At 39.6% G+C, this 23322-nt stretch overlaps 1 protein-coding gene across 1 annotated transcript in view; it reads left to right on the top strand.

Moving 5' to 3' along the window:
* Positions 1-23322, top strand: part of TESK2 (testis associated actin remodelling kinase 2) — a 135736-nt gene that overhangs the window by 83292 nt on the left and 29122 nt on the right. Inside the window, exon 4 of the mRNA XM_030324475.2 lies at positions 12160-12208. Within this exon, the coding sequence (XP_030180335.1) occupies positions 12160-12208 (49 nt within the window). The remainder of the gene's footprint in view (positions 1-12159; positions 12209-23322) is intronic.

The raw sequence follows: 23322 nt of genomic DNA, 5'->3' as shown, positions 1-23322 counted from the left end.
TAAGCTTTTGAGAAGGGACAGTATTTAAACTTTAATGTTTAACTCTGAGAGCAGAACTATGAACTCAAAAAATATTTGACTGATGGGACGAAATGCTACCAAGGAACTAATAATGTTATTTTCCTTGTGTTTGTTTAGGAGTCAAAGCCCAAAGTCTATTTTAGGTCTGTGAACATAGTGACCCATATTTTTTTTTTTTAAATTTACATCCAAATTATTTAGCATATAGTGCAACAATGATTTCAGGAGTGGATTCCTTAATGCCCCTTACCCATTTAGCCCATCCCTCCTGCAGTAACCCTCTGTCTGTTCTCCATATTTAAGAGTCTCTTATGTTTTGTCCCCCTCCCTGTTTTTGTATATTTTTTGCTTCCTTTCCCTTATGTTCATCTGTTCTGTGTCTTAAAGTCCTCATATGAGTGAAGTCATACGATATTTGTCTTTCTCTGACTAATTTCGCTTAGCATAATACCCTCTAGTTCCATCCACATAGTTGCAAATAGCAAGATTTCATTCTTTTTGATTGCCAAGTAATACTCCATTGTGTGTGTGTGTGTGTGTGTGTGTGTGTGTGTGTGTATACCACATCTTCTTTATCCATTCATCCATCAATGGACAGTTGGACCCTCCATACTTTGCTATTGTTGATAGTGCTCCTATAAACATGGGGGTGCACATGCCTCTTTGAAACAGCACACCTGTTTCTACCTAGTAGTGCAATTACTGGGTCATAGGATAGTTCTATTTTTAATTTTTTGAGGAACCTCCATACTGTTTTCCAGAGTGGCTGCACCAGTTTGCATTCCCACCAGCAGTGCAAAAGAGATTCTCTTTCTCCACATCCTCACCAACATCTGTTGTTGCCTGAGTTGCTAATGTTAGCCATTCTGACTGGTGTGAGGTGGTATCTCATTGTGGTTCTGATTTGTATTTCCCTGATGATGAGTGATGTTGAGCATTTTTTCATGTGTCGGTTGGCCATCTGGATGTCTTCTTTGGAGAAGTGTCTATTCATGTCTTTTGCCCATCTCTTCACTGGATTATTTGTTTTTTGAGTGTTGAGTTTGATAAGTTCTTAATAGATTTTGGATGCTAACCCTTTATCTGATATGTAGTTTGCAAATATCTTCTTCCATTCTGTTGGTTGCCTTTTAGTTTTGCTGATTGTTTCCTTTGCTGTGCAGAAGCTTTTTATTTTGATGAGGTCCCAATAGTTCATTTTTGCTTTTGTTTCTCCACCCATGATTTTTTTATTATGTAATATTAGTTTTCTTTTCTTTTCTTTTCTTTTCTTTTCTTTTCTTTTCTTTTCTTTTCTTTTCTTTCTTTCTTTCTTTCTTTCTTTCTTTCTTTCTTTCTTTCTTTTTCTTGTTGTGTCATTAGTTTTCTATGGCTGCTATAACAAATTACCTGGTGACTTGAAACAACACAAATTCATTATCTTCTATAGATCAGAAGTCTGATGTGGGTCTTACTAGGATAAAATCAAGGTATTGAGAGTGTTGTGTTTCTTTCTGGAGGCTCTAGGGAAGAATCTGTTTCCTTACTTTTTCAGTTTCTATTTGGCTTGTAGCTCCTTCCCTCTTCAAAGCCAATAGTGACAGGCTGATTTTTTTTTCATATTGTATCCTTCTAATACTAACTTTTTGGCCTCCCTCTTCCACCTTTGGGGACCATTATGATAACACTGCAAGTATGATAACACTTGGTAGTCTAGGATACTCTCCCTATTTTTTTTTTTTATATATATATATTTTTTTTCAACGTTTATTTATTTTTGGGACAGAGAGAGACAGAGCATGAACGGGGGAGGGGCAGAGAGAGAGGGAGACACAGAATCGGAAACAGGCTCCAGGCTCTGAGCCATCAGCCCAGAGCCCGACGCGGGGCTCGAACTCACGGACCGCGAGATCGTGACCTGGCTGAAGTCGGACGCTTAACCGACTGCGCCACCCAGGCGCCCCTGATACTCTCCCTATTTTAAAGTCAGCTGATTAGCAACCTTAATTCCATCTGCAACTTTAATCAATTTCCCTTGCTATATAGCATAACATATTCACAGGTTTTGAGGGTTAGAACATGGACCTTTCTAGACATCTTCTGCCTATCATAATATCCCATTAAGAAAACATTTTTGAGCACATCCCCAGGTGCTATTATTAACCCATGTTAAATATTACTAAACTTATTTTTTCTTCTTTATATAAAAATAATATAGGTAATGGGGTGCCTGGGCAATTCAGTCAGTTAAGCGTCCAACTTCAGCTCAGGTCATGATCTCACGGTTCATGGATTTGAGCCCCGTATCGGGCTCTGTGCTGACAGCTCAGAGCCTGAAGCCTGCTTCAGACTGTGTCTGCCAATCTTTCTGCCCCTCCCCTGCTCGCTCTCTGTCTCTCTCAAAATTAAACATTAAAAAATTAAAAATAAATAATAATATAGGGGCGCCTGGGTGGCGCAGTCGGTTAAGCGTCCGACTTCAGCCAGGTCACGATCTCGCGGTCCGTGAGTTCGAGCCCCGCGTCAGGCTCTGGGCTGATGGCTCAGAGCCTGGAGCCTGTTTCCGATTCTGTGTCTCCTTCTCTCTCTGCCCCTCCCCCGTTCATGCTCTGTCTCTCTCTGTCCCAAAAATAAATAAACGTTGAAAAAAAAAATTTTTTTTTAAAAAATAAATAATAATATAGCTTAAAAATTCCAATTTTCTTCCCAGACTTCAATGGGTAATCTTATTCATACCCCATTTTGGAGACTGCTGGATAATACTAGGACTGAAGAAAGATCCTGCTTTGGAATTAAGAAATTTAACTTTTAGGGGTGCCTGGGTGGCTCAGTCAATTAAGCACCCGACTTTGGCACAGGTCATGATCTTGCAGTTTGTGGGTTTGAGCCCCATGTTGGGATCTGTGCTGACAGCTCAGAACCTGGGGCCTGCTTCAGATTCTGTATCTTCCTCTCTCTCGGCCTTTCCCCCACTCATGCTGTGTCTCTCACTGTCTCAAAAATAAATAAAATGTGAAAAAAAAAAAGAAATTTAACTTTTAACTGAATTTGGTAAATATTTACTAAATGCTAACTATGAAGAAGGCAGTGTTTTAAGTATATATAGAGACACAAAACCACCTAGTATATTTATTCCAGGTGGGCTAATTACTGTAGTAAACCACGTAAAATCTTATTGATTTAAAGGCATGTTTCTTATTCATGTCCTAGTTCAGCGTGTGTTGGATTGAGTTAGACAGAGAGCTTTTTTTTTTTTTTTTTTTTTTTAAACCTAGGTCAGGGCCTCAGATTCCTTCACTGGGTCTTCTGCATCTGCTGACAGATGAAGGAGAAAAGTATAGAGGAGAGGGTTGAGGTTTTTATGGGACAGGCCTAGAAATGACATAATAATTTCTGCCCCTGTACTACTCTCCAGAACTCAATATTATGGTCTTAACTAACTGTTATAGACATTGGGAAACTTCAGGAAGAAAAGGGAGGTAATTTAGTGAGTAAATAGCCATTCTTTTTCACACTTAAGATTCCTGCCCTCAAGAACCATCTAATTTAGTGGAAGAAGCAGACATAGATAAAACTTCATGTAGAAGGCAGGCCTGATACGTGTTTATATAATGGAGTTTTATTTTTTTTTTTATTTATTTTTTTTTTTTATATGAAGTTTATTGACAAATTGGTTTCCATACAACACCCAGTGCTCATCCCAAAAGGTGCCCTCCTCAATACCCATCACCCACCCTCCCCTCCCTCCCACCCCCTATCAACCCTCAGTTTGTTCTCAGTTTTTAACAGTCTCTTATGCTTTGGCTCTCTCCCACTCTAACGTCCTTTTTTTTTTTTTTTTTTTTTTTTCCTTCCCCTCCCCCATGGGTTCCTGTTAAGTTTCTCAGGATCCACATAAGAGTGAAACCATATGGTATCTGTCTTTCTCTGTATGGCTTATTTCACTTAGCATCACACTCTCCAGTTCCATCCACGTTGCTACAAAAGGCCATATTTCATTTTTTCTCATTGCCACGTAGTATTCCATTGTGTATATAAACCACAATTTCTTTATCCATTCATCAGTTGATGGACATTTAGGCTCTTTCCATAATTTGGCTATTGTTGAGAGTGCTGCTATGAACATTGGGGTACAAGTGCCCCTATGCATCAGTACTCCTGTATCCCTTGGATAAATTCCTAGCAGTGCTATTGCTGGGTCATAGGGTAGGTCTATTTTTAATTTTCTGAGGAACCTCCACACTGCTTTCCAGAGCGGCTGCACCAATTTGCATTCCCACCAACAGTGCAAGAGGGTTCCCGTTTCTCCACATCCTCTCCAGCATCTATAGTCTCCTGATTTGTTCATTTTGGCCACTCTGACTGGCGTGAGGTGATACCTGAGTGTGGTTTTGATTTGTATTTCCCTGATAAGGAGCGACGCTGAACATCTTTTCATGTGCCTGTTGGCCATCTGGATGTCATCAAGACAGCATGGTATTGGCACAAAAACAGACACACAGACCAATGGAATAGAATAGAAACCCCAGAACTAGACCCACAAACATATGGCCAACTCATCTTTGACAAAGCAGGAAAGAACATCCAATGGAAAAAAGACAGCCTCTTTAACAAATGGTGCTGGGAGAACTGGACAGCAACATGCAGAAGGTTGAAACTAGATCACTTTCTCACACCATTTACAAAAATAAACTCAAAATGGATAAAGGACCTAAATGTGAGACAGGAAACCATCAGAACCTTAGAGGAGAAAGCAGGAAAAGACCTCTCTGACCTCAGCCGTAGCAATCTCTTACTTGACACATCCCCAAAGGCAAGGGAATTAAAAGCAAAAGTGAATTACTGGGACCTTATGAAGATAAAAAGCTTCTGCACAGCAAAGGAAACAACCAACAAAACTAAAAGGCAACCAACGGAATGGGAAAAGATATTTGCAAATGACATATCGGACAAAGGGCTAGTATCTAAAATCTATAAAGAGCTCACCAAACTCCACACCCGAAAAACAAATAACCCAGTGAAGAAATGGGCAGAAAACATGAATAGACACTTCTCTATATAATAGAGTTTTAAATAGAGTAATATAAATGTATAGAGAAGAGAAAGATTACTTCAGATTAGAAAGAGTAGGGAAATATGTGAAATTATGTCTCTGAGACAGGAATTATTATAACCATTCCCAATCATATGACTTGATATGTGACAGTTCCTGGCATCCTAAATGGTATATAAATGTTGGGTGCTATTGTTATTATTGTTATTATTTGGAGACATTCTTGCAGTAAGTTTGTAAGGATTGGTAGAGCTTTGAAAAGTGGATTCCAGGGGCACTTGGGTGGCTGAGTCAGCTGAGCGTCCAACTCTTGATTTGGGCTCAGGTCATGATTCCAGGGCTGTGGAATCAAGCCCCATGTCAGATTCTGCACTGAGCATGGAGCCTGGTTGGGATTCATATTCTCTCTCTCTCTCTCTCTCTCTCTCCCTCCCTCCCTCCCGCTCTGCCACTCTCCCTGCCCCTAAAAGAAATAGTAAAAAAGTGGATTCCAGATGGCCTTATTGTAGCAACAGTATGAAAGTGGGAGAATTTAGGACATATTTAGGAGGAACAGGTTATATAACTAAAACATAGAGAATTCAGGTGGGAGTAATAGGAGATAAGGTAAAAGAGGTGCGGGTCAGATCATTCAGATTCTTGAATAACATGCTAAGTAAGGAATTTGGACTTTGATCAGGAGCTGTGAACTGCCACAAAAATCTTTTTGAGTAGCTTCTTAATGAAAGGCATTGTGTCTTGTTCATTTTTAAATCCTTTTTATAACTATATGGGGAGGTAATATAACATTGTGATTAAGAGCACAGAACCCACTGTTTAGGTTTGACGCCTGGCTCAGCCACTTATTATTTGTATGACTTTGGGCAGGTTACTTTATTTCTCTAAGCCTAAATTTCTTTATCAATATAATTGGGAGAATAAAAGTATTACTTCATTGGATTATTATGAGGATTAAATGAATATAATATAAAAACAATGCCTACACAGTAAGTGCTCTTTAAGAGTCAGTTGTTGGGGTGCCTGGGTGGCTCAGTTAGTTAAGCATCTGACTCTTGATTTCAGCTCAGGTTGTGATCTCATGGTTGTGGGATCAAGCCCCACATCAGGCTTTGTGCTGGGTGTGGAGCCTGCTTAGGATTCTTTCTCTCTTTCTCGCTCTCCCTCTCCCTCTCCCTCTGCCTTTCCCCTGCTCTCTCTCTCAGAAAAAAAGAGTCAGCTGTTATAATAATCATATAATAACAATAATTACCAGTGCCTGGCAAATAACAAGCATTTCAGTGATTTTTAAGTGGTCAGAGTTGTGTGTTAAATTTACCCAGCAAGTGTTTATATACTGTCATATGACAGGCAAGAGAATTCATTTCATTTTATAAAACATAGTTAAAGGTAGGAAGCAATGATGCTATAGGAGAGTGGTGTAGATGGAGTGTCTTCATAGTTCAGAAGCATGCTAGTTCAGAAGTACTTCTACTTAGAGGGAGCCAGATTTGTTTTGTGGGAAAGGAAGTATCTGAACTGGGCTTTGAGGGTGAGTAGAACGTAACTATGTAGAAATGAGGGGAGGGGCATTCTGGGAAGTGGGAACAGCCCTAGAAAAGCAAAGGTGTATAAAAGCATGGTAATGACACTTTATGGAAAATAGTAAATCATGCTACAGGAAAGGCTGAGGCAAATTAAGTGTCTGATCAAAGTCTAGTTTACCAGTAGTATCAGAGTTGGAAGTTTCCTGTTATGGTCTTACTAACTTTAGAGTGGGTGATCAGCTGTCGTTTGTCAAGTCAAGACTGAGCCTTCTACTCAGTGTGTGGTCCATGGACCTAGCAATGTCAATATTACCTGGGAGCTTATTAGAAATTCAGACTCCCAACCTCCCTCTGCCCCAACCTGTAGAATCAGAGCCTGGAATTTATATAAGTCCTAGGTGATTTGTGTCCACATTAAAATTTAGGAAGTGCTGGTCTAAAAAACAAAAGCAACTCTTCTTTTTTTTTTCTTTTTAAATGTTTTTATTTATTTAAAAAACTTTAATGTTTATTTATATTTGGGAGAGAGAGACAGAGACTGTGTGAGCAGGGGAGGGGCAGAGAGAGAGGGAGACAGAATCTGAAGCAGGCTCCAGGCTCCGAGCTGTCAGCACAGAGCCTGATGTGGGGCTCGACCTCACAAGCCACAAGATCACGACCTTAGCTGAAGTCGGACACTTAACCGACTGAGCCACCAAGACGCCCCTTTATTTATTTATTTTAATATTTATTTATTACTTTTGAGAGAACTTGTACTTGGAGGAAGGGCAGAGAGAGGGAGAGAAGCAGAGAGAAGGGACGGAGGGTCCAAATCAGGCTCCGCACTGTCAGCACAGAGCCTGATGTGGGACTTGAACTCACAATCCGTGAGATCATGACTTGAGCTGAAGTCAGACACTTAACTGACTGAGACACCCAGGTGTCCCATTAAATGTTTTTATTTTTGAAAGAGATAGCCAGTGCTCTTGTGCCAGGGTGGGGGAGGGACAGAGAAAGAAGGAGAGGATTGGAGGTGGGCTCTGCACTGACAGCAGAGAGCTCCATGCAGGGCTTGAACTCATGAACTGAGAGATTATGACCTGAGCCAAAGTCAGATGCTCAGCCGACTGAGCCACCCAGGCATCCCTCTTCTTACTTAACACAAGTGTGTGTACATAATATGAAACTAAAAATAATAAATTTCAGTAATGACTTAGTCTCAAGCACATGCATTAACAAAGTGCTCCTCCCTTCCTGAGCTAAGTAATTCTAGCTGGCTTGATTTTGGGTGGTGGTAGTAGGGAGTAAGAATCATTCAGAGTGTAATAATTTTTAGGTCCAGTCTCATACCAAAAAAGATTTGAGGTTTTGTCCACAACTTAGATTTTAATATAATTAGTAATAAAAATTTCAGTGAAAACTTACTGTTAATATTAAATGCTTTTCTAGGCATATATCACTTCCCTGTTAAGGATGAGAAATATTTCCCTTAAATTTTTCTTTAATGTTTATTTTTCAGAGAGAGAGAGAGAGAGAGAGAGAGAGAGAATACACACGCACATGAGTGGGGGAGGGGCAGAGAGAGAGGGAGACACAAAATCTGAAGCAGGCTCTAGGCTCTGAGCTGTCAGCACAGAGCCCGACTCAAGGCTCAAACTTACGAACTGGAGGTCATGACCTGAGCTGAAGTTGAACACTTAAGCAACTGAGCCACCCAGGCGCCCTGAGAAATATTTCCCTTTTAAAGTATATTCTTTTTATAGCAACTGTAATCATGTACTCTGCTCAAGCTCTTCTTCTAATATAAAGCTAATGCCTATCTTAGCTTGAGAGCTCTGTGAAACTGTTTTGGATGTGGTGGGTGATGGAAAGAAAATGAGGTTGAGGAGGTCAGGCAGAAAAGTTTCACATAGACGTAGAGTTGTGTGACACCACTGTGATGTGGTGATGTGAGGTGGGGGTGGGGAGGAAGGCAGGCAGAAGAAAACTGTCACATGAAACCAGTGCCTGCCCGAATGTGCTGGCTGTGACATCTCTGCGGATGATGTGGTCATAGTGAATGGTGGGTTTGGGGGGAAGGGAAGCAAGGGTGTATCATACCCAAACCAGGTCTTTTCAGCTTTTAGGAGGCTCATGACTTTATTTTTTAATTTTTTTTTTTGTTTCAAATTTTTATTTAAATTCTAGTTAACATATAGTATAATACTGCTTTCAGGAATACAATTTAGTGATTTATCACTTACATACAACACCCAATGCTCATGACAAGTGCCCTTCTTAATATCCATCACCCATTTAGCCCCTCCCCCGCCCACCTCCCCTCCATCAACCCTTAGTTTGTTCTCTATGGTTAAGAGTCTCTTCTGGTGGGGCACCTGGGTGGCTCAGTCGGTTAAGCATCCGACTTTGGCTCAGGTCATGATCTCACGGTTTGTGAGTTGGAATCCTGTGTCAGCCTCTGTGCTGACAGCTTAGAGCCTAGAGCCTGCTTCAGATTCTGTGTCTCCCTCTCTCTCTGCTCCTCCCCTGCTTGTGCTCTGTCTATCTCTCTTTCTCTCACAAAAATAAGTAAACTTAAAAAAATTAAAAAAAAAAAAAAGAGTCTCTTATGGTTTGGGCCACCTGGGTGGCTCAGTTGGTTAAGTGTGACTTCTGCTTAGGTCATGATCTCACAGCTCATGAGTTCGGACCCCGCATCAGGATCTCTGCTGACGGCGTAGAGCCTGCTTCAGTTCCTGTCTCCCTTTCTCTCTGCCCCTTGCAGCTTGTGCTTTCTGTCTCAAAAATAAATAAAAACATAAAAAAAAAAGAGTGTCTTTGGGTTTGCTTCTGTCTCCTTTTTTTCTCCCTTTCCCTACGTTCATCTGTTTTGTTTCTTAAATTCCATGGATGAATGAAATCATATGGTATTTGTCTTTCTCTGACTTATTTCACTTAGCATAATATACTCTAGCTCCATCCATGTTGCTGTAAATGGCAAGATTTCATTTTTTGATGGTTGAGTAATATTCCATTATATATATATATCCATCTTCTTTATCCAATTTCAGTTGATGGACAATTGGGTTCTTTCCATAATTTGACTGTTCTTGATAATGCTGCTATAAGCATCAGGATACATGTGCCCCTTTGAATCAGTATCTTTGTATTTTTTGGGTAAATACCTAATAGTGCAATTGCTGGGTCATAGGGTAGTTCTATTTTTAACTGTTTGAGGAATCTCCATCCTGTTTTCCAGAGTAGCTGCACCAGTTTGCATTCCCACCAACAATGTAAGAGGGTTCCCCTTTCTCAGCATCCTTGCCAACATCTGTTTTCCTGTGTTGTTAATTTTAGTCATTCTGACAGATGTGAGGTGGTAGCTCATCATGGTTTTGATTTATATTTCCCTGATGATGAGTGATGTTGAGCATCTTTTCATGTGTCTGTTGGCCATCTGGATGTCTTCTTTAGAAAAATGTCTGTTTATATCTTCTGCCTGTTTCTTTTTGTATAAGTTTTTTTTTTATTTTTGAAAGAGAGACAGAGAGAGAGTGGGGGAGGGGCAGAGAGAGAGAGGGAGAGAGAGAATCCTAAGCAGGCTCCACACTGTCAGTGCAGAGCCTGATGTGGGGCTCAAACTCACAAACCATGAGATCATGATCTGAGCTGAAACCAAGAGTCGGACGTTCAACCGGCTGAGCCACCTAGGTGCCCCTCTTCTGCCCATTTCTTAACTGGATTATTTATTTTTTGGGTTTGAATTTGGTGAGTTCTTTATAGATATTGGATGCTAATCCTTTATCAGCTATGTCATTTGCAAATATCCTCTCCCATTCCGTAGGTTGCCTTTTAGTTTTGTTGATTGTTTGATTCACAGTGCAGCAGCTTTTCATCTTGATCAAGTCCCAGTAGTTCATCTTTTGCTTCCCTAGCTTCTGGAGATATGTCTAATATGTAGCTATTGTTTTGCTAGTAGAATCCTACTGCCTAACTTCTATATAAATATTTGACTAAATAAAATAAATACTCCTTCGTTCTCCAGCCTTGTACCTGCCTCTAAATGTTCTTTCTGGGGTGCCTGGATAGCTCAGTAGGTTAAGCGTCTGACTCTTGATCTCACCTCAGGTCTTGATCTCAGGGTTGTGAGTTCAAGCTCTGTGTTGGGCTCCATGCCCAAAAAAAAAAAAAAGGTTCTTTCTTATAAAATGAATTTACATTGTGAAGCTAATTTGGTGATCATTGCTTTTTCATTCAAGAAGTGTTTGTTTAGCATCTTATTTGCAAAACATTGTGTATTAGGCACTATATGTAGAAACAAATGAGAAGAGATCTGTATTCTTGAAAATCTTTCTTATATTCCATTCTGGAGAAGAAGTCACAAATGTTAAAAGAAGAACAGTTAATATATTCTAGTTCTTAGTATGTTCTAGGAGCCCAAGTTATGTCATTTCATCTTCACAATAACCATATGAGTTAGGTAATAGTAATACTCCCATTTTGTATATGAAGAAACTAAAATACGGGGATGTCATCATGAAGTGGCAGAGCCAGGATTCAAATATAAGCAGTCTGACTCCAGACCCTGGACCACCTCAGTTAGGCTAATGAACAGTCTTTCAAAGCAGAGTGAAAGTGCATAGCAGTACTGTTGAGATGAGGAGGGAGAGAGAGGATTAATGATAAGTGAAGATATCCCCGAGATCAATATAGAGAAGATGAAATTTTAGCTGATCCTGGAAGGATTATTTTCAGTAAAATGAAATAAAGTAAAGAGAAGAGCTTGAACTTAAGTTTGTAGGTCATAAAAATCATTTATGCTGTTCAACAAATCTTTTGTGCCAGATACTATACTAGGTACTAGAAATGCAAAAGTATGTAAAACTCTGAATTCTTCATAGTAAGGATGGTTAGTTACTAAAGAGTGATATTGGCTGGGGTGCCTGGGTGGCTCTGTCGGTTAAGCGTCCGATTTCATCTCAGGTCATGATCTCACAGTCTGTGAGTTCAAGCCCCGCGTTGGGCTCTGTGCTGACAGCTCAGAGCCTGGAGCCTGCTTCAGATTGTCTCCCTCTCTCTCTGCCCCTCCCCTGCTCTCGCTCTGTCTCTGTCTCTCAAAAATAAAGATTAAAAAAAAAAGTGATATTGGCAGAGGGCAAATTATAATGAGTTTAGGAACGAACGAAGGTTAAAGAAATGTAGATAGTGAATGTAACCTATTAAAGTTTGGTAACAAATGAGGGATGCCTGAGTGGCTCAGTCAGTTACGGGTCAGACTCTTGATTTTGGCTCAGGTCATTGTTCTCACGGTTTATGGGATTGAGCCCTGTGTCAGGATCTGTGCTGAAAGCACAGAGCCTGTTTGGGATTCTCGCTCTCCCTCTCTCTCTCTCTGCCCCCTCCTCTGCTTGCTCTCTACTTCTCTCTCAAAAATAAATAAAGTTAAAGGAAAAAAAAAAATTACCAGCCTGATATCAAAGTTGAGAGGCTGCAGCATTATACAAGAACCCAGGAGAGTTCACAGGTATTGGATTATTTCCAATGCATGAGTAGATAAACTAGTTTCTTTATATGGCAGTTATATTGTTTTCCTTTGCTAAAAATTTTTTTGTTGTTGTTCCATAGGTTCATGGGTGTGTGTGTACATCAAGGACAATTGCATGCACTTACAGAGGTAAGACTTAAGCATATTGAAGTGACTTCTTTGCCTTAGTTTTAGCATTTGTGGTTCCATACTGTTACTTGCGTAATGTTAGCAAAATGTGTATGCATTTATATTTATACAAAAATGACAGTGTTAACAATGCTTTCTTCTCTTGCCTGGGGAAAATAGCCATATCTATTAATACTCTTGGATTCTCTCATAATATTTGTGAATAATCTGAGAATATGAGTGCTCAAATGTTATACTGATTCTTGCTTCCCGGATGACCCCTTCCAAAGCTAAGGGAGACATCACTTGGCTGCAGATTATTTCATGGCAACAAATTCCCGGACTATCCAGAAACATTTGGTGTCCTGATACAGAATTCCACAATCACTGTTCTAGTGTCCTGACTGGTCTTATTACTCCTTGGAATCAGTTTACATCTTCAGTCTTATTTCATTTTCAGTCTTTTCTAGGTAGTAAAGCCACTACTTAGCCTCTGAGGACCAGAGAATCCTCTCTAGAACAAAGGCTTCCTAAACTTAGGTACTGACCTATCAACTCAGAATTTACTTGGATCCTTCTCAGAAACACAGCTTCCTGGAATCTTCTAGGCTTTGTAGGTCTTCATAGGGCCCATATGTGTTCTTAAAGCTCCCCAAGATTATTCAAATGAGCATCTAGATTTAAGAGTCTATGTTCTAGAATGTATTCACATTCCTCCTTAGGAAGTAAGTATCAAAATACAAAGTGAAGAAACTTAGGAAGGAAAATTGTTTAACAGAATTTGCAAGTATTGGTTTCCTGCTGGCTTGATGCCCTATACTTGTCCCTAATATCTGATAAAGGAAGGTCCCATGTACCTCACTCTGTGTCTCTTTTCTCAGTTACTGAGGGCACCAGAATGTGGAATGTGTATAGTTCTGTCCTGCCTCTCATATGGAAGGCCAAAGAAGGCAGAATAATGAGGTGGTTAAGAGCATGGACTCTGAAGTCTTGATTGCCTAGGTTTGAATTTCTCTGTGTCTCAGTGGTGTTGTCTGTAAAATGGGAATAAAAAAAAATAATAGTATCTGTTCCAGGGAGTCTAGATAGAAAAGAGGACCAATAGCTGAATCCTAAAGTATTTAATTTTAAAAGTCTGAGGAGAAGACATTTTGAGAGGGAGTGGTTAGTGAGGTAGGAAGAGAAACCACGAGCGTGTATTGGCCTGGAATGGAAAGGAAGGAGTTTCAAGAAGGAGGGAGTCAGTAATTGTAGCAGATCCTACTGATAAGAAGATGACCTCACAGGGATTTTGTGAGGATGAAATATAAAATGCTTATTTAGCACAGTGGCTGGCATATAGTAATTGCTTAGTACATTTTAACTGTTACAGCTTTTATTATTAGCAATGACTGGTCCCTCCCAAACTCCTTAAATTGTCAATATTTTTCATTTGATACTTAGTTCAATTCTGTGGTTAATGTTATTAAAAATTTTAGAAACTTTTTATTGGGTACGCCTGGATGGCTGAGTGGGTTAAGTGTCTGACTTCAGCTCAGGTCATGATCTCATGGCTTGTGGATTCAAGCCCCACATCATGCTCCACGCTGACAGCGTACAGCTTACTTGGGATTCTCTTTTTCCCTCATTGTCTGCCCCTCTCCGACTTGCACTTTCTCTCTCTCTCAAAAATAAATAAACTTAAAAAAAAACCCTTTTTATTGAAGTGTGGCATAACAGAAATGTTATAACGTATGAAATGTGTACAGCTCACTAAATTTTTACAAATGAACCCGCCCATAACCAGCATTTCAGATCAAAAACATTTTCTGTGTATTTCTTTTCTCAGAAGTGAGTCTATAAATTCTTCAAAGACAAAACTCTCTCCTTCTCTCAAGCTTTCTGCCAGAGCTCTGACACTAATAATTGTTAAAGTATTTGTTGTACTCCATGTTTGTATCATTGTTCTCTGAAATGTCAGTTTACTGGAAGGGCTTGTATGTTGGTTTTTCTGACAAAGAACATGGTTTAAAATCTGTGATCATGGAGCGCCTGGGTGGCTTAGTCAGTTAAGCATCCAACTTAGGCTCAGGTCATGATCTTGCAGTTTGCGAGTTTGAGCCCCACATCGGGCTCTGCACTGACAGCTCAGAGCCTGGAGCCTGCTTCGGATTCTGTGTCTCCCTCTCTCTTTGCCCCTGCCCCACTCGCACTCTCTCTCTCTCTCTCTGTCTCTCTCTCTCTCTAAAACTAAATAAACATTAAAAGAAAAATCTGTGATCAAGTTGTAAATTTAGAAGTGGAGTGTAGTCGAAATGGCAGAAATGAATGCTCTTAATGCAGCATTCTTTTGGCCATGTTGCACTTAAGTAATATTCTCTGTGTTTGTTAGCTTGTTATAGCCATATACAACATACAGTGCCTGCTTTGTGAAAAAGTGTATATTTCCAGTATCATTAATCAGATATTGGCATAACTTATAATTTTTATTGTGATGTTAATAGGCTGATGGTCATTTAGGCCAAATATCCAAATGTTACTGGTTATTTTCAGAAGGGGATCCCCAAGGGCCGTTATGGCATAGATATCTGAGGACTCACATGTTTGTCTTAGAATTGAATTTGGCAGCACACTTTTGGTTTCACTAAGGATTATAAAAATAAATTACTACTAACATCTAGCACAGCATTGGGAACTTGGATGGAACTCTTGATTGGTGGAATGCCTGCTCTTTACAATAATGTGAACACCATTCTTTATTTCTCTTAAAATAATTTTTCAATAATTACAGTAGACAAACATAGCTCTTGTTAGTGCCTGTAAAGTGTTGATATTATTAGGAAGAGTACTTCTCGTATACAGTAGTGATCTGGACTTTTTTAGGCTTTAACCATTTCTGTGAGTGTTGTTTTTAATTGTAGACATTAACTGAACTTGGAACAATCAGACAGTTAGGTACTACTAACTACCACCGGTAGTTTTACCTGTAGTAAGTATAGACTTCTGAGTTTTTAAGCAAACGAGTTGTTTGTTATAGAGAAAACAGTTTGGTAAAAGATCAAACAGAACCTTTTAAATTTCATGTATCAAATAGGAGTGTTCCATAAGTATTTCTTTGACTCAGGAGACCTAACATTGTCTTTCATTTGGTCATGAGTATCAAGGAAGTGGAAATCTTCAATTTTTAAAGACAGAAAATATAACCCTTTGTATTATTAGTTAACTATTGCTATATAATGTCCAACCATAAAACCTCAAAAGAATACAACAATAAACATTTATTTCTTGTACATCTGCAAGTTGAGCACTTCTGCTAGTCTCACTTGGGCTCATTCATGCATCTGTCAGGTCATCCGGTAGTCTGATCTAGGTTGGGCTTTGCTGGGACCGCTTTGCTCTAGCTGCTTCTCATCCTTCTTCTGGGACCAGTGGACTAGCCTGGACATGATGATACCAGAATAGCAAGAGTATGCCAGCCATTTGCATAAGTGCTTTTCATGATTCTGCCTATATTCAAGTTTGCTTGGCCAACATCCCCATTGGACAAAACAAGTCACATGCCTGAGTCCACATTGGGAGCATACTGCAAAGTTATATGTCAGAGGGCATAGATTCCATAAAGGGTGAAGAACTGGAACCACTGTTGCACTTTCCCATACCTGATAAATATCCCAATTAGCAGATCATAATTATTTGTCTTTTCTACTCTAATTGAGGGTAAAGACTTTCTCTCATTTAAAAAAAATGCTTTATATATTAGGTATAATTCACAATTCTGTAGTCATATTTTCTCCATTTTATAGATGAGAAAACTAGGCTTAGAGAAATTAAATGAATTCCCAAAGTAGGATTTGGATCCAGATTCATTTGACTTCAAAGCCTATACCCATTCCATTTTAACACACTGTCCTTAATTCACTTATCTATTCCCCACAGTGCTAAGCACTTATGCATATTCCCCACATGTTCTTGTATGTGTAGCATGTATAGTATTTGTAGAATTTGATTCTATTTATATATTTTTTTGTTATTTGGTAAAGATATTTCCTGGTTATTGGATATATTAGAATGTGTTTGGTTGGCAAGTAATGGAAAATAGTCACAAAGCCTTAAACAACAAAATGACTCATATAACTGGAATTCCAGCAGTTTTATTAGGTTAAGGGTTGGTTTAATTCAGCAGCTAAATGTTATTTAGAGGCCCCACGTCTTTCTGTCTCTTCACTCTGTCTTTATATTGTCAACTTCATCCTAAAGTTGGATGTCATTCTACTCAAAAAGTAGCTGCCACCAACTTACATGCTGTATGTTTTCTCTTCCATATCCAAGATGGAGGTGTGGGAGATTGTCAAAGACAGACAAGAGAGAGATTCTTCCAGACAGAGTATGTGTCATCTCATAATGCCTTCTTCTTAAGCTTGTTAAGAAAGGCACAAAGAGAGAAATATCCTCATAATCAAACAGTCTAAGGGGCTTCTTTGTGCAGGACCTTTCAGTGCCTAGAAGATTGGAAATTTGGGAATGAGTGGAATATAAGATTGTCGGGTAGGGATCTCAAGTGACAGTACTCTCTGGTCAAAAGAGTCAGCAAAAGAAAAGAATTGCTTGGCAGATATTTTGGGGTCTCTCTTGCCTTTTCTAGGAGAAATTATGCTTTTTCTCCCCACTGTGCCAGTAAGAACCACTTGGCAATTACTTGACCTAGTGAGGTGATTCATTCTCTTTATAGCAAAGTGACCTCAGGCAGATACTTGGTACTGAAAGAAACATTCCAGGGGCGCCTGGGTGGCTCAGTCGGTTAAGCTCCCGACTTTGGCTCAGGTCATGATCTCCCAGTTCGTGAGTTTGAGCCCCGCATCGGGCTCTATGCTGACAGCTTAGAGCCTGGAGCCTGCTTCAAATTCTATGTCTCCTTCTCTCTCTGCTCCTCCCCTGCTCATGCTCTGTCTCTCTCTCCTTCAAAAATAAATAAAAACATTTTTAAAAATTAAAAAAAAAAAGACCCCAGGGGCACCTAGGTGGCTCTGTTGGTTAAATGTCCGACTTTGCAAAAATAAATAAACGTTAAAAAAAAAAATTTAAGGGGCGCCTGGGTGGCTCAGTCAGCTGGTGCCCGACTTTGGCTCAGGTCATGATCTTGCGGTCTGTGAGTTTGAGCCTCGAGTCGGGCTCTGTGCTGACAGCTCAGAACCTGGAGCTTGTTTCGGATTCTGTGTCTCCCTCTCTCTCTGACCCTCCCCCATTCATGCTCTGTCTCTCTCTGTCTCAAAAATAAATAAATGTTAAAAAAAAAAAAAAAAGTCCGACTTTGGCTCAGGTCATGATCTGACAATTTGTGAGTTCCAGCCCTGCCCCGGGTTCTCTGCTGTCAGTAGAGAGCCCGCTTGCTTCAGTTCCTCTGTTCCCCCATTCTCTGCCCTTCCTGCTTGTGCTCTCTGTCTCAAAAATAAAATAAACATTAGGAAAAAAAAAGAAGAAACACTCTTAGCTCACGAGGGAATGGATCAGCCCTGCAGGCGGCTGAAAAGAACTTTTTATTCACATAGCCCTCATCCTCTTCTCACTCACCATTTCCACCCCCATTGTACACCTTCTTTCTTTTTAAAAGAATAGTTACTTTGAAAATTCCTTGTCGGGGCGCCTGGGTGGCGCAGTCGGTTAAGCGTCCGACTTCAGCCAGGTCACGATCTCGCGGTCTGTGAGTTTGAGCCCCGCGTCGGGCTCTGGGCTGATGGCTCAGAGCCTGGAGCCTGTTTCCGATTCTGTGTCTCCCTCTCTCTCTGCCCCTCCCCCGTTCATGCTCTGTCTCTCTCTGTCCCAAAAATAAATAAACGTTGAAAAAAAAAATTTAAAAAAAAAAAAAAAGAAAATTCCTTGTTTATGTGGGTTGATATGTGTTGTTTCTTGTCAGACTTATAAGAAGCCTTATATAATCAGAGAGCTTACAATGAAAGGAAACTCTGTCGGTTCAGTGACCAAACTCATGTATTATTTATAAAAATGAGCAGCCAGACCCCGATTCCAGTTTCTTGGTGTGCAGTGATATTGCTATTAGTTGTGTCTGCTTCTTTCTTTTTTGTTTCTGTGTAGCCCAGTACAGAGTATTATGTTGGCCTTATTTACCTTGAGCCAGATGCGATATTGTCTGGTGCCTGCCTTGGGTTAACTTTGGCAGCATAGCCATGCCTATCTTTCAAGCTTGGGGTGGCTTTGTGGGGGGGCCTTTACTACTACATGATAGTTAAGAGAACATTCCAGATGTGCCAACAATGATTGCCCCTGTGACCCAGGACTTCTAAAGGAATGATGGGTGTAGAAGAAATGACAGGATGTGAACTGCAAGGGAAGAAAGAGGTTCACTTTACACATAACATTTGGAGTGAATTTGCTGTAGGCTAGGTATTCTGCTAGGCTCGGGACTTATCAAGATAAAAAAATAAACCTATTTCCCTATTTATTGATGTATAACAAACTACCCTAAAACTCAGTAATTTAAAACAACCATTTTATTTTGCTTATGATTTTGTAGGTCAGGAATTTGGAAGAGCTTTGCTAGGTCTCTGATGCTCATGTATCAGCTAGAGGACCCACTTCCAGGATGGCTGCTTCATTCGTATGCCTGGTGCCACAGTGAATGAAGGTGTTTTGGCCCCTGTCTTTCACTACATGGTGTCTCATTCTCTGGGTCATCTCCATATGGCTTGAGCTTCCCACAGCTTGGCGATCTCAAGATAGACTTTTTATGTGGTGACTGGCGAGAGGTATAAGCCACCCAAGTGAAAACTGAAAGATTTCTTATGACATACCTTTGGAAGTTCCAGAATGTCACTTAAGCTGCATTCTGTTGGTCAGATCTGATTCATAGGGAGGGGAATTATCAGACTCTACATCTCACTGACCATTTTTATTCCACTGCAATGTCTTTCAGGGACTCAGTGTTTAGTGACTGGGGTAGTAAGAAATTTCTTACTATGTCCTTCCTTAAAAGCTTTTTTTTTTTTTTTAGGATTTTTTTTCCCCAATATATGAAGTTTATTGTCAAATTGGTTTCCATACAACACCCAGTGCTCATCCCAAAAGGTGCCCTCCTCAATACCCATCACCCACCCTCTCCTCCCTCCCACCCCCCATCAACCCTCAGTTTGTTCTCAGTTTTTAAGAGTCTCTTATGCTTTGGCTCTCTTCCACTCTAACCTCTTTGCTTTTTTTTTTTTTTTTAAATGTTTATTTTTGAAAGAGAGAGAGCTCAAGCAGGGGAGGGGCAGAGAGAGAGAGAGAGAGAGAGAGAGAGAGAGAGAGAGAGAACCCCAAGCAGGCTCCGCACTGTCAGCACAGAGCCCAACTCAGGGCTTGAATCCACAAACTGTGAGATCATGACCTGAGCCAAAGTCAGATGCTCAACCAACTGAGTCACTCAGGTACCCCAAAAGCTCTTTTTAAATATCCAGCCATTATTCCATGCTGTTAACTCTTAGATATCCATATATTTTGAGAGTTGTTACTTGTTATACTTCATATTCTTTTTTTCTGTCATCTCCTGTTTTCCATTCAATTATGTTACTAGTATTTCAAATAGAACATAGCTCTGTTAGGTCATTCTTCAATCTTACCATTTTCTATTGTTAGAATACTTATTCCTCGAAAAGAAAACTACAGAATTAGTTTTTACATTTTCTCATCTCTTGAATTTAATCAGTTCCCAATCCTCTTACTTTCTTTGTGATGTCTGATTCTCCTTTCTCTGCATTCTTGCCATGATGTTATTCCATGCCTTGATTCCTACAAAGACTTTGTGGCTGTTTTTCCTGTCTCTAGTCTTTCTTTGCTTCAGTTTGGCATATCAGTACTCAAATAATCCATTAGGCATACTTTGATAATGTGATGCTTCTGTTTTAAAACTTCTGTGTAGCATTCTAGACTATTTTATTTCAGAATACATAGCTCTCCCTTTAGTTAGGTGGGTCTTCTGCTGTCTTCTACACCTGCTGGCCTTAGATGTGCCTTCTAGGACCTGGGATGCCCTTATATCTCTTCTCCCTCCCACTTTCCAAGTTATGTCAAATCCCAGGCTCTCTAATGGACCTCAGTCTCCTAAATAGGGTCAATGATAATGCTTTGTGTGACTAGGCTCATAGTATATGTTTAGGATGTGTTTAGAGTAGATTGTTTAGTGTAGACCCAACTCTGAGAAAGCTGAATTAGCCCGAGTGGAAAGAGCCCAAGGTCACAAATAGTATGAAATGCCACATCTCAAGTTCTTTCATAACCAGAAGTTTATTTCATTTATACTTGTAAAAATAGCTAAAAGCATTTCTGTAAATACGTGTTGGCATCTTTACTTTTGAAAAAGGTAACTTTTATTAAAGTTTTTTGGTTTGGTCATTTAGTAATAAAAAATCTGTAAATAAATTGTGGCTCATGTTTTCTGCCCTTATTTTTGGTAACTCCCTATGACATTTGAAAAACAAGAATTTGAGGTTGGCAGTCTAACCCACAAATAATAGAAGAGTTCATTTAGTTTACTTTATTCTTAAGGCAGTTTTCCCCTGACTTGCTAACTTGTTTCTGGCTCATTTACTCATTCTAAAAATGTTTATTGGGCTCCTACTATGTATCTAGCACTATTCCAGGTATTGGGAATGTAATAATGAACAAAAAATAATCTTTTCCCTCATGGAATTTATATTGTAATCAGTAGGGGGTGGGTAGAGGAGTTAGACTAAACAGGAAAACAAATTGGAATATATATGGTTTAAGTGCTGTGGGTGTGTTTGCAGTTTCACTATATGGACAGGGGAGGTCTCACAGAAGAAACAAAAATTAAGGAATTAAGGGAATTAGCTACATGAACATCTGGGGAAAGAGTGTTCTAGGAAGTGGGAACAACAAGGGCAAAGACATGGAGGCAGAAATGTGCCTGGTATGGTTGAAGAACTCCAAGGAAGGTGATATGGCTGCAGAGGAGAAAGTGAAAAGTATAGTAGATGTGAGTCAGAGAGGAAATGTGGGATCAGATCACATGGTCTTATAGACCATTGTAAGAACTTCAGCTTTTACTCAGGAATTGTGAAGCCTTTGGGGTTTTTGAGTAGAGGTATGACATTATGTGACTTATCTTTTAAAAAGATCACTCTGGCTACTGTGAGGTGAATAGACTGAAAAGGAGGCAAGGGTGAAAGCAGGAAGACTAGTTAAGTGACAATTGCAATAGAGTCTGTACAAGAAATAAAGGCTATGCAGAAAGGGTGAGAGATGATGGTAACTTGGACCAGAGTTGTAGTTGTAGCAGTAGCTGTGCTTCTGTTGATTCTGGATCTATTTTGAGAGTAAACGAGGCTTTCCTGATGCGTTGGGTATGGGCTGTGAGAAGATAAAGGGACTCAAGGATAGCTCTGAGATTTTTGGTCAGAACAAAAACAAAAACTTTGGATAGAGTTTCTATTAATGGAGATGGGGAAGACTATAGGATACAAGATGGAAGATGACTGAGAGGTCAGGTTTTTTTTTTTTTAAGTTTATTTTTATTTATTTTTGAGATATAGAGAAGAGTTAGCAGGGGAGAGGCAGAGAGAGAGAGGGAGACAGAATCCCAAGCCAGCTCCGTACTGTTAGTGCAGAATCTGATGCGGGGCTTGAACCCACTAACCATGAGATTATGACCTGAGCTGAAGTCAAGAGCTGGATGCTTAACTGACTGAGCCACCCAGGCACCCTGAGATGTCAGTTTTGAATAGATTGAGTTTGAAATATTTATTGGACATCCAAGTGGAGATAACTTTATAGAGCACAGGGATTCCAAGGAGTACTCTGAGTGATACCTTACTTGTTCAGTTCCTGTTTATTAGCTTTTTCACTAGAAAACATTCCACTGATTTGGAAGGAGGCATTTTTCAACTGTTGTATTACTTCTTGGGTAATAATAATGAAAATATTATTAATTAAGTTGTCTTTCTTTCTCCTCTCCTCTCCTCTCCTTTTCTTTTCTTTTTTTTTTCTTTTCTCTACACCCAGCATGGGCCTCAAACTCATGACCCCATGATCAAGAGTTGTGTGCTCCACTGACTGAGTCAGCCAAGCACCCCCTTTTTTTTTTACCATATATATCTATTATATATAATAGATATCTATCTATGGATATCTATGGATAGATATCTATTATATATAATATATAATAGATATATAATAGATATATAGATATATATCTATATATATAGATATCTATATAGATATATAGATATAATAGATATATATATCTATAATAGATATATAATATCTATTATATATAATAGATATCTATCTATCCATATCTATCTATCTATCTATCTATCTATCTATAGAGAGAGAGAGAGAGGGAGAGAGAGAGGAGGGCAGAGAATTTAAGATCTCTTTAGCTGAGTAGTGGAGCTGGAATTTGAATCAAGTTCTGGCTCACTGTAATCCTGTGTTTACCAGACTTTAAGCTCCTTGGGTTTGGTTATTTTATTCACTACTGAATCGTCAGCAACTGGCACATAAAGGCATGCAATAAATACTAGTTGAGCAAATGGATAAATGGATGAATGAATGAATACTGCTTCCCAACACTTGGATTTACAGCAGTTAGTCTGTTTGCACAAAGACATTTGCCTCTTTCAAGGTTGTTTTGGCCATCCATTTGATGAATCTTTTCTCAGTGTTGGTAGTGATAAGACAGCTGGAGGATTTAGAAAAGTGCTTTAGGGGATTTCTAGCTAATCTTTCTCCTGATCCTCTCCATGACTGTGAGACTAGTGTGGCAACTGAATTCATAGAGCTCTTTTTGAGTTTAGGCTAAACCAGTTTTTAACAGAAGTTTTGACAAGTGTACTTTTCTTAATTTGATAAGTGGTATCATTCACAGGTGGGTCTATGTAGGCACTTGAGAGCTGTTCCTACTTTGGATACTGTAGCAAGAATGAAGACAGTGGAAGGAGGGTGGTTTCCCAATATACCTCTCATACATTCCTGGTACTCCATTTCAGCATTCCTACACCTGAAACATCATCACTATCTGCACTTTCTTTTAAAAAAATTTTTTTTATGTTTATTTATTTTTTGACAGAGAGAGAGAGAGACAGAGCATGAGCGGGGGAGGGGCAGAGAGAGAGGGAGACACAGAATCTGAAGCAGGCTCCAGG

The sequence above is a fragment of the Lynx canadensis genome, chromosome C1 (assembly GCF_007474595.2).
Source record: "Lynx canadensis isolate LIC74 chromosome C1, mLynCan4.pri.v2, whole genome shotgun sequence".
Classification (NCBI taxonomy): Eukaryota; Metazoa; Chordata; class Mammalia; order Carnivora; family Felidae; genus Lynx; species Lynx canadensis.
This window is presented reverse-complemented; position numbering and strand designations above follow the sequence as displayed.